Below are 16,085 nucleotides of genomic sequence, written 5' to 3' on the forward strand. Positions count from 1 at the left end.
CGACAAAAAAGTCGCACCCTCTAAAAAAGGGAGGAGACGACGATGTTGCCACTTTTTTGATTTCTACTATTTTTTGCCTAGCTGTAATTGCTACAGTAGGTACGAATAGTCGAAGCGAAAGCTGGCTAAAAAGTGTCGAAGTCTAGTCAAAGTTCAGGGGGGCGATTTTTGAATCTCGCATACGGGATTTTGTCACTAAAATACCGGTTGAAAACGGTGACTTGCTATTATTTTCAGTGACAATTTTCTGAATTCGAACGCGTGAGACTTAAAAATCGGCCCGCGGGAGCAACAAAGAGACTTTTCGCTGGGAAACGTAGTGACTGTATTTTTTTACATTTAATTTGTTTACTCCAAAATCATTCAACCAAAAATACAAATCTATACTAATATTATAAATAAGGGGAATAGGCCGGATACTGAATAGTGTGTGCATCTCTAATTATAAATGGGAAAGTGTGTGCGTCTTTTGTTTGTCCGTCTTTCACAGCAAAATGGAGCGACTAATTGACGTGATTCTTTAAATGGAGATAGTTGAAGGGATAGAGAGTGACATAGGCTACTTTTGCTAATATGAACATAATATAAATACGTACACATAAACTGGCCTCAGAGGTGGGGGATGCGTGATGTTATGAGGTTTCAGCGGCCGTGGTAGGTGTTTAAGAGTAGGCCTTGAATGAGAAAACTACACTAGGGATACTTCATTTTAAAAGACCAATACCCAGTAGGAAATAAATTATTTGGTTTTCATGCTAATGAGGAGGCACAATCAAAGGTTATGACAGATGGCGCCACCCTATTAGTCCATACGTGAGAGCGAAAAGATGATATGTTTTTTCTCTCTCACATACGAATAACAACGACATACCTAGACACTTGCACAGGCGCCACCTAGCGGGATAAAAAGTCAGTGTGCCGCTTAATTGATCTAAATATGACAAATACACAACATCCAGTCTCGAGTATGACCGTACACTAAGTCCAAATGAGAGGTAGAATAGAGTAAAATGTAGAATAATGATTTATTACCACTCACAATAAATATAAATACGTGTAATAAAACAAGAAAAACAGAAAATGAATTAAAACATAAGGAAGGTTTCATAAGACTAAAATAAGTCCATTGCTCTTCCATTGCACAGATAAAGAATTTTATAAATGAGAGCGAGAAGATGGCGGGATACTTAAAATGTCAGTGTGCTTCCTCATTGAACTTTTTAGGGTTCCGTAGTCAACTAGGAACCCTTATAGTTTCGCCATGTCTGTCTGTCCGTCCGTCCGTCCGTCCGTCCGTCCGTCCGTCCGTCCGTCCGTCCGTCCGTCCGTCCGTCCGCGGATAATCTCAGTAACCGTTAGCACTAGAAAGCTGAAATTTGGTACCAATATGTATATCAATCACGCCAACAAAGTGCAAAAATAAAAAATGGAAAAAAATGTTTTATTAGGGTACCCCCCCTACATGTAAAGTGGGGGCTGATATTTTTTTTCATTCCAACCCCAACGTGTGATATATTGTTGGATAGGTATTTAAAAATAAATAAGAGTTTACTAATATCGTTTTTTGATAATATTAATATTTTCGGAAATAATCGCTCCTAAAGGAAAAAAAAGTGCGTCCCCCCCCTCTAACTTTTGAACCATATGTTTAAAAATTATGAAAAAAATCACGAAAGTAGAACTTTATAAATACTTTCTAGGAAAATTGTTTTGAAGTTGATAGGTTTAGTAGTTTTGGAGAAAAATACGGAAAACTACGGAACCCTACACTGAGCGTGGCCCGACACGCTCTTGGCCGGTTTTTAATCATAACAACACTAGGTTTAGATAGACGGTGGCCCCCATTATTTTCTAAGGGTGCGCGCCCACGGTCGACAAAGTTGCTCGGCGACTTTCGTATTTGTATGAAAAGTTGCCTCGTTTCGTGTGCACACTTTCATACTAGGCCATGGTCGCGACAAAAAAATCGATGCCAAAAGTTGCCCGTGTGCGCGCTCTCTAATCTTTTTTGCCAGGCAGGTATTTTTTTTTATACTACGTCGGTGGCAAACAAGCATACGGCCCACCTGATGTAAAGCGGTCACCGTAACCTATGGACGCCTGCAACTCAAACAGTGTCACATCTGTAACATGCCTTACTCAGAGTGACAAAAATGGATGAACTCAGCGTTTTTTGCGTCTGGTTTAGGTACACATGGTTTACACCCCCCTTGACTATAGTATGGTAAAATCATAGAATAATAAATAGTTATTTTTTATTCTATGAAAACACTTACCATGAATTGAATCTGATTCAAGTACCCGATTGGTAAAAAAATACTTAATTGTTTTTGTAAATTTTGGTGTAAATATAGTGATAATGTTTTACAATCAAGTTCCAAATTTTTAAATATTACGACTTAGGTCATATAAATGAAATTATTTCGCGAATTGAACAATATTATTTGTCACGAGTGTATAGTAATGCCATCTATTGTTTTATGAGTCAAACATGTAAAAGTGACTACGGAGTTCGGCTTCTTCCCTATTTATCTATGAATAAAATGATAAAAATTTACCTTCTAGTCAGAACCTCTGAATCCACCACATAAGACAGCAAGCAGTTGTCATCCACGTTGACTCCGTTCTGCAGGGCCAGGGTGTTGTTACTGCAGAGGGCTCGGAACTGGGAGGCCTGCAGATTCTGGGCCGTCAGGTAGCCTATGAAGGTTATGGTTATGAAATAGAGATGGCAGCACTGGTTACAAGTAGGCATTGGCAGGTAAAATGTGGATTTTGCGGGTCAGAAATAAAGATGGCAGCACAATTGACATTTTGATTGACATTATGACAGATAATACTTATGTGGAGATTGTGCTATTGAAAACATGACAAACCTGTGGAGGTTACGGTTTGAATACGGAGATGGCAGCACTGTTACCTATATCGTAATGAGGAGGCACACTCAAAGGTTATGACAGATGGAACCACCCTATTAGTCCATACGTGAGAGCGAGAAGATGATAGTTTTTTTTCTCTCTCTCTCACATATGAATGACAGTGACATGCCTAGACACTTGCACAGGCGCCGCCTGGCGGGATAAAATGTCAGTGTGCCTCCTCATTGACGGTTTTTAAATACGAAATTGTAAAAATTAGAAACTCCTAGATGGCGGGTATGTGACATCACAATAGCACCATTTTTTTTATCTCTGTTGAATTCGACGCGTTGTTTGGCTTCTTAACATAAGCTACCTATTATATCGTTATTATTTCCATTTAAATAATCGCGGGAATTCAAAATATGAATAAGTTGGAGTTAAGTTATATGTAATAGGTATAAGTTTAGTCAGTTGCTCTTCCACAATTAAGCTAGGAACATACTACGCGGACGTCCGTCGTAAATCGACCGCGGACGGGGATCTGGACAATGAATATACACTTAACCGTGCAAACTATCGGTCGACGGACGTGGCCGTGGCATTGAGCGCATGGACGTCCGATTGAAATCTGGCTCGCTGGATGTTTTGTTCCGTGCACACTGATCGGTCGCGGTCGATTTACGACGGACGTCCGCGTAGTATGTTCCTAGCTTCAATGTACCTAGTATAAAAGATGACATCTCACATCCCTAGCGCATATTGTTTAATTAAATTAAATACTATCTGTGCACACATGTTTAGAGTAATAGGGTAGCAGTAAAATTGTAATTTATTTTTCTATTAATATCTGTAACTTGTTTTGTGAGCCAAAAAAAAAAAAAAGAATAAATATTGTCCCAATTTGCCAGCAAACCAGGGTTTTTTTGAGAGACGATTGTCGCGTCTAGACTGGCCTTCAGTAGTACTTACTATTGATGTTGGTGGTTTCCACAAAGATGATATCAGCGTCGTTGTTAGCCAAGCAGGATAAGGAGCCGTTGTTGCCGAAGTACAGGTTACTGGTGTAGTCCCAGCTGCAGGTGGCTGGAGGAAAAAAAAGGTAAAATAAAGGAGACATTTAAATTTAAAAATAATGCTGACTTTTTCACGACTACTCTGTATACGACTCTGAACAGTATTTTGAGAAGTTTTTACGCAGCAAGGCGGTTTTTTTATAATAGAAAATATAATAGAAAAAAAATAGGTTTCTCTTCAGTGTGCGTAGCCCAATGCACAAACGCTCACGATAATATCTCTTTCGTAGATATCTATCTCTATCGCTCTTGCGTATTGGCGCGACAGAGCCAGACTACCTTTCTGTGGCGTTTCGATTTCGTTTCGCGTCGCAGAAATGCCATTCGGCTACAGGGCCTGGGAAGAGCACTTACCGTAAACCACAGTTTCTTTCATAACGTGCGAATTTAAGTGTTCGATAGTGTTCCAGTAGATGTCACTTTCAATCTTAAGTCATTGTCAATAAATGTGACTGGAATCTAATTGGGCGTTTATCCCGCTCCGGACTATGCGTGCGAATCACGGCGCGACGCCGCGAACGCTAGTGTGGAACTTTTTGCGTATCAAATCCACACTCGCGTTCACGGCGTCGCGCCGTGATTCGCACGCATAGTCCGGAGCGGGTTTTTGAGTGTAGAGTACTGATCATTTTATTCAACAGGTGCGACAGTGGCAAAGATAAAACGTCAAATGTGATGTGACGTTCGCGGCACACCCCTAGCGCTAGAGGCGCCTTCCTAGGCGGAGTTTTTCGTCAGACGGAGGATCGTAAAGTGTTGCAAAATCTGGACGTGAACAAAGCAAGTGGCCCTGACGGTATTTCAGCCATAGTTCTTAAAACCTGTGCACCTGAGCTATGTCCCATCTTAACGCACCTCTTCCGCCTCTCTATGACTACCGGTCAGGTTCCGAAATCTTGGAAGCTTGCTAATGTGCAACCAGTGCCGAAAAAAGGTAGCCGAGCAGACCCGGCCAACTACAGACCGATTTCGGTCACTTCCATACTCTGTAAGAGTATGGAACGTGTACTGAATAACCGACTCCTGGCATACCTCGAAGCGAACGACCTCCTCAGTGACCGACAGTACGGCTTCCGCCGTGGCCGGTCCACTGGAGATCTGTTAGCGTATGCCACACACATCTGGAGTGAGGCCATCGAGAAGAAAGGAGAGGCCTTGGCTGTCTCTCTTGATATATCGAAGGCTTTCGACCGGGTCTGGCACGAGGGTCTTATTAGCAAGCTACCGTCCTTCGGTCTTCCCACTAGTCTCTGTAACTGGGTATCTGACTTCCTGAGGGATAGATCGATTCGGGTTGTCATTAATGGCTGCTCGTCCGATCAATTGGCAATAAACGCCGGAGTTCCTCAGGGATCTGTGCTTTCAGCGACCCTCTTCCTGCTCCATATAAACGACCTACTGAAACCAGGTACGTTCGGTTATGCAGATGACACGACGGTTGTAGAAAGCTACATACCCGACTCACGAGCTAGTGGAGTCCAGATACAGTCACTCAGGAGGCAATGGTCGAACGCATGAACGAATCACTGAAGGCAGTCTCCGATTGGGGTGAAGCCAATTTGGTTGCGTTCAATGCTAGTAAGACTCAGGCGTGTCTTATTTCTGCTAAAAGGAGCCCATTCCACCTTACTCCTACGTTCCGAAATGTATCCCTTCCGATTACCGACCATCTTGAGCTTTCGGAATCTCACTGACTTCGAAACTTAACTTCGGCCCGCACATTGAGTCGAAAGCTCAGTTAGCTGCAAAAAAGCTGGGCATCCTCAACAAGGTGAGGCATTATTTTACACCTAGGCAGCTGCTCGACCTGTACCAAGCACAAGTCCGGTCGTGTGTAGAATATTGTTCTCACCTGTGGGATGGTTCAGCGAAATACCAGCTTGCGGCGCTCGAGTCAGTCGAGAGGAGGGCCAAGAAGATCATCAATGACGACGAGCTGACCAATTCTCGACTACATAGCCTGGAGCATCGTCGGAAGGTTGCCAGTTTATCGGTATTTTACAGGATACATTTCGGAGAGTGCGCTGAGGAACTGTATAACCTTGTTCCTCCGTCCTCATTTCACCATAGGACCACTAGACAATCGGCAATGCGGCATCGCTTCATGGTCAGTATTCCAAAAATACGCACTAAGCGTTTCGCTTCAACATTTCTTTTGCGAACCGCCAAGGAGTGGAATGCCCTGCCTAAGTCTGTGTTTTCGCACGAGTACAATCCAGGTCTCTTTAAAGCAAGAGTAAATAGGTATCTCATAGGTAAGCGTGCTCCACCGTAGACCGCATCATCACTTACCATCAGGTGTGATCGTGGTCAAACGTCTACCTATCTATACTAAAAAAAAAAAAAAAGTTTTGAGAATTTCCTAGCGAGTATTATGTTCTTTGTCCTCTATAAATAACATATATGTAAAAAAACTTACAGTTAGCACCGTTAGGAGCCTTGCAAAGACTGCAGAGATTTGAGACATCGTAGTTCTGAAATGAGAAAAAAAAACTTAGTGCCGCGTGGTGCGGTCGTGTATTAGCTACTTTGGGCTTTTTGACGACCGGGTTCGAATCCCGGTAAGGGCATCCTGAGTCATGGATGTTTTCTAATATGTATATTATAAGTATTTGTATATTAGGTAGTACATGCTACTTACGGAAGCTCCAAGGGCATGAGAGGCGTCTTGGGCACCAGGAGCGCAGGTGGTTGAGAAGAATTCACCGACCGCCCTCGCGTAGTCGCATTCTTTGTCGTTCAGCACGCCGAGCACTTGGGCCGTGCGGACGAAGGACATGTACGCTGAAAAAAACGAAAATTTTAGGCCCCGCGCACACGGAGGCAACAGTTGCTCGGCGACTTTCGTATTTGTATGAAAAGTTGCGTCGCCTCGTGTGCGCACTTTCATACTAAGCCATGGTCGCGACAAAAAAGTCGCCGGCAACAGTTGCCCGTGTGCGCGGGCCCTTAGTTAGATACGAGCAAAGAGTCATACCATGCTAAGCTGACAGCTATTTTAACAGCCGCGCCGTGCAAGAATTATTTTAAACGCCAAACCTTTATGAAATTCTTTGTTTATTTATTTACATGAACATATTTACATAATTATTTAAGAAACTAAGACTAAACTTAAAATTAAGCTAGCTAATGTCTAAAATAGGACCTTGAGGCATTGTACCAAGGATACTAGCGACATGAAATTATGTCGTTTACTTAACCTTTGTACTTGCACAGGTGGCGCTATCAAAATCGCTGTCTAGCTAAAGCCGGACCAGAAATATAATATGACTACACGCCATCTTGCGGAATTTCATTAGAACTATTTTCTTCATACTATACTGAACTGTCACCCCATACATCAGAATAACAGCGCCCTCCTGACAACGGCTTTAGGCGTTTAAGTATTGAGAGAAGGCATGCAAAATTTTGCGCTGGAAGGTCTCAAAATTTCGCGCTGGAAGGTCTTCTTGCCTCAGTTGAGAGGGAATATGGACCGATGTTCCAAAATGTCGCAATTTAGAGTTGTGCCGGAAAAGCGAAAAGTCGCCAGGGAGCACCCTTTTACAGAAATTTACTTACAAATGCCTCCGAATTCAGGGAAGCACGCTTTCCTGCCGCGAAGGTTCTCGAAGCGAGTGATGTCCGAGTTGGCCCTCACTAGCGCTATCACTCGCGAGAAAGAGTTGGGGTCAGAGTGCAGGTTTTGGACCAGCTTCACTGGCGTCAAGCTGAAGTGCCTGGAAGAATTAAATAGATACAGGGCTTTGACTTTGGCGGCAACATTTTTACGTGAGTCCCGTAAGTGCGTTTTCACATTATCCGATCCGATATCGGATGTCGGACCGATATCCCGTACATTAAGTCGCCATCTTGGATTTTTTCCATTGAAATCCTTCCGACATCCGGATCGGATAATGTGAAAACGGACTATTATAGGAAATTTTGTCAATTTAAGTGAAGGTCGCAGATTTCTATCAGAAACGATGGAAACTCGTGTCACTCTTATGGGATTCGGGTAATAATGCTGCCATCGAAATCAAAGCGATTAAAACTTTCGGATAAATGCCCAGTAAGATTTTCATCGAAAATTGGGAAATGGGTTTTTAACATGCAAACTTGGATTACAAATCCCACGGATAGATGGTAGGTATCAGCGTGTTATTTAATCCATGTCCAAAATGGATGTAGGGTAAAAAAAAGTGAAGACGAAGTAAATTTTAAAAAGCAAGTTCTTAGAATTTGAATTTCGATCGAAAATTATTGTTAGAAGGTGGGCTACTGGATCTAGAAGACAAAAGACTCGGTGGTTTCACACTATCACAGCACAGATAAATCTGTGGTCTCTGTTGTCGATATAAATTGAATACTTACTGCCTGGCGAGGTATCCGTAGTTGGAGGAAGTGGCAATGAAGTCAACGTTTTTTTCTCGCACGTCACGCAGGCATTGGAAGATATCGGATCGCTGCACGCATGAGATCGATGGCTGGAAATGAAGAACAATTTTATAAAATCGAAAACACTGGCAGTTATCTATTTAATTTATTTTTAAAGAAAAGGAGAAAATCCGACAGAATAGCCTGTTTTTATGAGACTAATAATTAGACACCGTCTATACCTCGTTTTTTTTATTAGAAATTTGGTAAACAAAGAAGCAGTCTTCAATCTATCTTCTTAGGACAAATATTAAATGTTAAGAATTTTAACCAGAACGAGAACATAACAGGGCAATATAAGTTATTTTTAGATTTTTAAACTAGCCAAAGGCAAAGACGTGGCCTACGATGTATAGCTCAAGATGCCTGTTCATTTGAGGTTATATTGTTATTTTGAGATTTTTAAATGGAGTGATTATTTGCAAGCCATTTGGGCCTGCCTTCTGATCCATCCAAACACACATCACAAAATAGAATATCAATAATAAAGTAATAAAATAAGTTATGTAAAATGACGTGTCGTGTTGGAGACCAGAAATCATTTTATGTCTTCCTCGAGGAATTCAGTCGCAGCGAGCTAGCGTCCCTGTTGTCCAAAACGTATCCATTCAATTTGATATTTGATTAGTCCGCGCGAAGCAACGCTCGTCTTCCTGAGCTGGAGCTCTAACTTAGATGAATTTGGCTTAAGGAAGACTACAGATCAGGGAGTGTCACATACCTTGATTCCTAAGCTGTAAGCTGCAGCGCGCACCCAGTTGCACTTGGCTAGCTCCTGAGCTGACACAACACACCAGACGCGAGGTGGAACGCAGGACGTTGCGCTGTCAATGCTGGTCAGCGGGCGGCCTGAAATACATCAACGTTTTAAAAACGTATTAAATATACTATTGTGAGCTGTAAAAAGAGCATTTCTTTTTTTTTTGCCAATAAAAAATTTTTGATTGTTTTAGGGAATTTTAGGTCAATTGTACTCAGGCGAGCCTGGGAGAAAGTGTCCCAGAACATCAACGTTTTACAAAACGGAAAATGGTCAAAATAAGAAAAAACGTATGGGACAATTTTTTAATACTTGGAGATATAGTAATTTGAGAGCATTTTTTTTTCAATAATATCACACTTCATAAAAGTGGCAAAAAAAAAGAAATGCTCAAAAGTGAAAAATACTTAGTTTATTTCATCGTTATCACAGTTTATGACAATTCCTTTTTATTTGACTCTTAATTCCACGAGAGCACAGTATCAGGACGACTCAGTAGTTACTCTCCGGCAGCGGCGATGCAAAAGGTACCTACTGCGTTCGAAAGCACGTGGTTTGAACAATATTACTATCAATGTTACTCGACATCGTCCAAAGTAAGATGTTGTTATTTAATACTATTAACTGTAAGTATCAGTGGCGGCAGGTGAAAATTTCTGCTAGGCAACACTGAGCATAAAGAAACCTACTTTAACATTTAAGGTACTTTACTAGTAATCAATTTTAGGCAAGACGGTGGGAATCGACTATGGACCAGCCGCTGCTGATAAGTATAAGTATAATAATACCACATTGTCCACATTATATCAGTCAGAAAACAAAAAAAAAAAATCAGTATGCATATTATTCTTATCCACGTTTATCCAAATCCGCTTGCATGTGTTGCGTTGCGTACGTACACGACGCGCTTGTGTGCACCGCGCGGCGTACGTTTGTCAGAAGATTTATTACTGGTTTTATACTGTGACGAGAGTTTGGCTGCGTTGACAAGACCTACCTTAACATTAGGCACTTTAATAGCGTACCGATTTTTGAGCAATTGTGGGAATTTGCTTGTTGGACCTCTCTGAAATAAGTATTACTATATTGGAGAAGCTTTTATACTGTAGAGCAGTGAGTTTGGCTGCGTGAAAATTTCTGCTAGGCAACATAGAGCAAAAAAGAAACCTACCTTTACATTAGGTAGCTACCAGTATTGTAATCAATTTTAGGCAAGCTCTGTGGGAATCTTACTATTGTGGATCAGCTTGCCTGCTGGTAGACAAAGAGTATCCTCAATGGCGACAGAGCTACCACCTGTGTATTGGCATGGGTCTTGCAAGCTTGTGTCTGACATTTACATAGACAGTCTTCAATTACTAGTTTGAGTGAAGTTGGCAGGAGTCAGCACGTTCTCCTCAACAACAACTATATCTTTATTTTTATTTTATTATAAACGATGTGACAATAGAGGACACCCATAATATTTATGCATCATATATACATTTTCTTTTATTGGATACATAGGTAATTTGATTTGTGCGTTCTTGTCACATCTCTATATTGACAATCCTGCACTAACTAAGGTTTCTGTTTGATCCAATGGTTGACTGGTAGAGAATGCCTTAAGGCATTAAGTCCGCCATTTGTACAATTTTATGTCGTGCAATAAAGTCTAAATAAATAAATAAATAAACAGCTCGAGCGTTTGACGACTACTGAGGAACCAGGATAAAGTAGAGTGTGGATCGCCAAGAGTTGTCAGACGGAATTCCTACCTCAGGACTATCAATAACTAAGGCTAGTCTACATCTTGTAAGCTTCTACTTGGTATTTCCTCACAGAGAGTCTTCACTTACTAAGCTGAGTGAAGTTGGCAGGAGTGAGCAGAGTGTCCTCCATAATAACTTGGGCGTTTGACGACTGAGGAACCAGGATAGAGTAGAGTGTGGACCGCCATGTGTTGTCAGCCGGGTTGCTGCCAGCGGGCCACCAGGTACGAAGTTCGGTCTGGAGCGCATTAGCACGGGCACTGGAATAAATATTATGTAGTCAGAACAAGCTTAGTTCCCAGCGGTTTGGATGTCGCCAGTGCAAGAGATAAATTTAAAACTGGAAATGGGCTGAACACGGACTTATATATAAATATTATAATTTGGATTTCTTTCAACCCCTTTTTGCCAATAGTGGCACTGTAACTTAATAGTTCATGTGCTCTGCCTACCCCTTTAAGGGACACAGGCGTGATTATATGTATGTTATGTACTTAACAAATACATGTATTAAAAAGGGTAAGTTCAAGAAGGCTTGTATTGTGGGTATTCAGACAACGATATGTAATTATAATATACAAATACATAATATATGCATAGAAAACATCCATGACTCGGGAACAAATATCTGTGCTCATCACAAAAATAAATGCCCGTACCGGGATTCGAACCCGGGACCGCGGCTTAGCAGGCAGGGTCACACTACCCGCTAGGCCAATATAGCCAGGAGAAAAAAAAGAAAAGACTTACGAGTTAGCGACGATGCCGCCCCAGTGTTGAGAGACGAACGCACAAGGCGCGTTGGTGTCGGTAATGTTTACAGAGTTCAACCCAACCAGAGTGCCGTTAGGGCAGAGGAGAGAGAAGTTGCTCACGATGTCATTGTTGCGAATCTGTTGGAAATAGGAATAGAAATATTATTCGTGACATATTCGAACAACAGAAATTACTTACACATATCACCAAAGGTAGGTACCGACTCAGCTTGGTGTTAGCCTGGAAGGACCAACAATGATGTTTCTTTGAAATTGGATTTAGATGTAAAAAGGAAACCAACAACACAACACGACAAATGTTTAGTAGTAGTAGTAGTAATCACTTTATTGTGTACAACAGTTTATATACAATTTGTAGGTACAGAGATACAAAGGCCATTGTTTAGCCATTGATGTTGAGTAAAGCATAAGAGTAGGGTAGATGCCGGTTCTGGACCAAAAGTTCCAAAAAAATCCGCTATCGGTTATAACTTGTTAGTTCCGAAAAAATCCGATAGATGGCGTCCTGTGTTAGTTCCTAAAATTTCTGCAATCACTAACTAGGGTGCCACTTGTTCGTTGCAAAATATAGATGGCGCTACTTGTTAGTTTAAAATAATCTGTCACGAATCAGAATCACGTTTGTGGTCACACTTACTTCGTTAAATTCGCGATAAATAATAAATAAATAATAAATATTGGGGACACCTTACACAGATCGATTAAATCCCAAACTAAGCAAAGCTTGTACTATAGGTGCTAAGCGACGATATACATACTTAAATAGATAAATACATACTTATATACATAGAAAACATCCACGACAGGAACAAATATCTGTGCTCATCACACAAATAGATGCCCTTTCCGGGATTCGAACCCAGGACCGCGGCTCAGGCAGGGTCACTACCGACTGAGCCAGACCGGCCGTCGACGCGAAATAATGTGCGACGGGTTGCCCCATGGAACAAGGTTCGTAGACCTTTCTTAATGTGCAACTGGCCACACAAACGCTCACGATATTATATCTTTCGTAGCTATCTATGATGTCTCTATCGCTCTTGCGTATAAGCGCGACAGAGCCAGACTACATTTCTGCGGCGTTTCGGTGGCGTTTCGCGTCGCAAAAATGCCATTCGGCTACGCCGTTTTAATACCGTACGCCATAAGGAATATAAATATGAATCTTACAGTGAAGAATTCGCGGACATGCTGCCAAGCGACATAAGTGACGTCACCGCCGCTCCTGAGACACTCAAGAGCCTTGATGTGTGCGTTGTTGTTGTTGATGCCAGCGATAGTGATGCCCATGTCGATTGTATAGTCGCATGAAGAGTTGGGTCCGCAAAGCGCGCAAAGGCTGGGGTACCGACGCTCTGTGGAACAATTACTTATTAACAAAGACACATAACTCCGTATAGACAGATAACGTCTAAAAAAAACGTACCTCAGTACCATACAGGAAAAGGTACGGTGACCTAGATGGCATTAGACCTTTGGGGTACGCTCAGTTAGATGGCGCTAATATTAATATTTGACATTTTTAAACATATCAAGCTAAGAATATGGGCCAAATTGTCAAAACTGAGGCTCAAAAGTTTTAAGCCTGTGTCAAGAGATGGCAGTCTACGCACTGTGATTACACATTTTACTTCGACAGTAACTCTCTATAATACTCGATCCTCTTTGCTTATTAATAAGAATATGGTGCTATTCGATGGGAGATACTTTCTCTTTGTTGAAGTGAAGACAATGAATAGATTAACTTTTTTTTTTAAATATAAATGGGCTTACTCTTGGCCACAGACTAGCCAAAGGCAAAGATGTGGCCTACGATGGAGTGAGCTCGCCCAGAAGATGCCTGTTCACTCTTGATTTGAAGGTTGCCGGGTTACATGAGCATCAACTTTTCAATGTTTTTTTGAACTTTTCAAAGTGGTTGGTGGGAATGGCTCCGTAAATGGAGATTTGAGATTTACATTCATTTATGAAGACATTCACCATTGGTCCCGTGGTCCCCCAATGGCTAAAAGAGTTTGCTGGTTAGGACGGAGCCAGTTTACATTTTTCATTTCTTTAAGTTAGTACCTCTATTGAGTGAGTTTAACATTTAATATGAAATACCCTATTGGTAAAGGCCCCTTTTCCTTCCACTCTTATCAACTTTGAACTACTTACCTACAATTAGCAACTCTCTGAAAAAAGAGTCAAGCTATCTCGCCGTCACACCGTCCTCATCATCCTCGATTTGACTTAAGTTCAACTAGCCTTTGAACTCAAACATAATGACTAAAATGTTAATAATCCATATGTTTTTAAATATAAACATATGGATTTTTCCTTTTTTATTGTGGAACGTACCACTTTACAAATCGCAAATTATAAATGCAGACATCAATCGCAATGAAAAAATCAACAGTGATCGACTCTGGCCAACGTGGGACTCGAACCCACATCCTTGGATTGCCGGTCCAATGCGTTACCAATCACGCATATACGCAAGTATTCGCAGTCATGGACGGATGGTCGGCTGGCGCAATTGGTAACGCATTGGACCGGCAATCCAAGAATGTGGGTTCGAGTCCCACGTTGGCCAGAGTCGATCATAATGACTACGTTGTGTTTTGTAACTTTGGTCCATTTTAAGAACCCTTGTGTTCTTGTGTTGCATCTCTTGCACAAAATATTCTGATGATAAGCTGAAGTCTCACGGGAGTCTCAAAAGCAACAACGACTTACTAAGGTCAGCATCGACAGTAGCGTTAGCGCTCCAAGCTCCAGGGCGACAGGAATCTCCGAAGAACTGGCTCAAGGTTTCCACCTCCATCTCCTCGGCTGTCTTGAACTTGTAGTCTGCTTCTGGGCAACGGTCGGTGTTGGCAGCCTGAAACAAAATTGCATATTAAAGTCAGCGGGCCGATTTTTGAGTCTCACGCGTTCGAATTCAGAAAATTGTCACCGAAAATAATAAGCAAGTCACCGTTTTCAACCGGTATTTTAGTGACAAAATCCCGTATGCGAGATTCAAAAAATCGCCCTCCTGGTGCCGTATCCGAATGGCATTTCTCCGACGCGAAACTAGGATTGAAAAAGCTAGTAATTCTGAGTAGAAATAGCATTTTTTTTTTCAAAAATATCACACTTCATAAAAGTGGCAAAAAAAAGAAATGCTCAAAATCACTCATATTTGCTCAACTTTTGATTCTTACCCTGGTTTCTAGTTCCTTCTCAACTCTTGGTGACCAGCGCAGCGCGGCCTCTCCTAAGCCAGGGTGGCAGTACTTCTTGCCGCGCAGACCTTCGAGGCCATTGGTGTGGTCGTTGCGGACCACGGCCACTGATTGGAAGGACACCGATCCTGTAAGATTTTGGTCAGTTAATACTATAGTTGGGCCATTTTTTCCAGAAGATTTTGGTCAGTTAATACTATAGTTGGGTCATTTTTTCCAAAGTTGTCCACCCCACTTTTTTTGTAACATGGGTATTTTTTACGCGATTCATACTCAGAATCGGGAGGTCTTTCGATCCTAATAGGAGAAAAAAAATGTCCCAAGATTTCCATACATTTTCAGACCTTCCATTCCGTTACCGCCATACAAAATGTATGAAAAAATGGTAACGGAATGGGAAAAAACCTTGGGACACTTTTTTCTCCTAAGTATTAGGATTGAAAGAACTCGCGATGAGTGGAAACCACATAAAAATTTTGAAATCCAAAAAAAGTTGTTGTGGACAACTTTGAAAAAAAAAATGGCCCTAACTGGGCCATTTTTTTTTGCTTTGGGGTCGGTTGCAGCAATTTGTCCGTTACTTAATTTAGCGTTCGCTACATATTTTTATAAGAATTTCCATGGACTTCTGCTGCGTGTGCGATGTGCTAACTGTGGTTGATGCAACGGGCCCTAAGACTATGAGAGCAATTTTGATAGCACCGTTTGAACAAAGGATTAAGGTGGCTACAGTGAACGTCGATGTAAGAGCGACATCTGCCATGATATTGGCTAAACTTGCATAGTTTCTGACCTGGTTTAGTGAAGTCCCAGCAGGCCTAGCACATGATGGCCGCGGGAGTATGTCGCCGCGAGATAGACTACCTGTCCTTATGTCATTAATACAATTAGACAAAGACGTGTCATCTATCTCGCGGCGACATACTCCCGCGGTCATCATGTGCTAGGCCTACTGACAGTAGCACAGAGAACCTCCTATAGAGTAGAAATCTTGTATATTTTGTTCGCGATACGAGTCACCAGTGTTTGGGGTGCGAGGAGCGGGCGGGGAATGTGTTAAGCGCGCTGTGATTGGCCGTTTCAAGGACGGCGGGCAGTCGCGCCAGATGAAAAGGGACAGAAGTATGACTGTCCCTCTACTGACGCGTAAGTGGCCAATGTAAGTTGACCTATGCCGGCTCTGAATAAATTATAAATATGACTTATTTGTGGAATGTAATGCCGTCTGTTTTTAAATTT

The 16,085-nt window shown here is 41.8% G+C and overlaps 1 protein-coding gene across 2 annotated transcripts in view; it reads right to left on the reverse strand.

Moving 5' to 3' along the window:
* LOC125239865 (transferrin-like) overlaps positions 1 to 16,085 on the reverse strand; it is a 35,767-nt gene that overhangs the window by 2,935 nt on the left and 16,747 nt on the right. The window contains exons 4-16 of one of the 2 annotated variants that reach the window (XM_048147590.1): positions 14,826 to 14,974; positions 14,356 to 14,500; positions 12,808 to 12,992; positions 11,612 to 11,754; positions 10,949 to 11,121; positions 9,072 to 9,199; positions 8,288 to 8,400; positions 7,496 to 7,653; positions 6,576 to 6,718; positions 6,354 to 6,408; positions 3,831 to 3,944; positions 2,559 to 2,700; positions 597 to 674 (exon numbers count right to left, since the gene is read on the reverse strand). In XM_048147590.1, coding sequence (XP_048003547.1) covers positions 597 to 674; positions 2,559 to 2,700; positions 3,831 to 3,944; positions 6,354 to 6,408; positions 6,576 to 6,718; positions 7,496 to 7,653; positions 8,288 to 8,400; positions 9,072 to 9,199; positions 10,949 to 11,121; positions 11,612 to 11,754; positions 12,808 to 12,992; positions 14,356 to 14,500; positions 14,826 to 14,974 — 1,726 coding nt within the window. The remainder of the gene's footprint in view (positions 1 to 596; positions 675 to 2,558; positions 2,701 to 3,830; positions 3,945 to 6,353; positions 6,409 to 6,575; positions 6,719 to 7,495; positions 7,654 to 8,287; positions 8,401 to 9,071; positions 9,200 to 10,948; positions 11,122 to 11,611; positions 11,755 to 12,807; positions 12,993 to 14,355; positions 14,501 to 14,825; positions 14,975 to 16,085) is intronic. The other variant, XM_048147591.1, reaches the window with a different exon arrangement.

This window comes from Leguminivora glycinivorella, chromosome 26 (assembly GCF_023078275.1).
Source record: "Leguminivora glycinivorella isolate SPB_JAAS2020 chromosome 26, LegGlyc_1.1, whole genome shotgun sequence".
Taxonomy (NCBI): domain Eukaryota; kingdom Metazoa; phylum Arthropoda; class Insecta; order Lepidoptera; family Tortricidae; genus Leguminivora; species Leguminivora glycinivorella.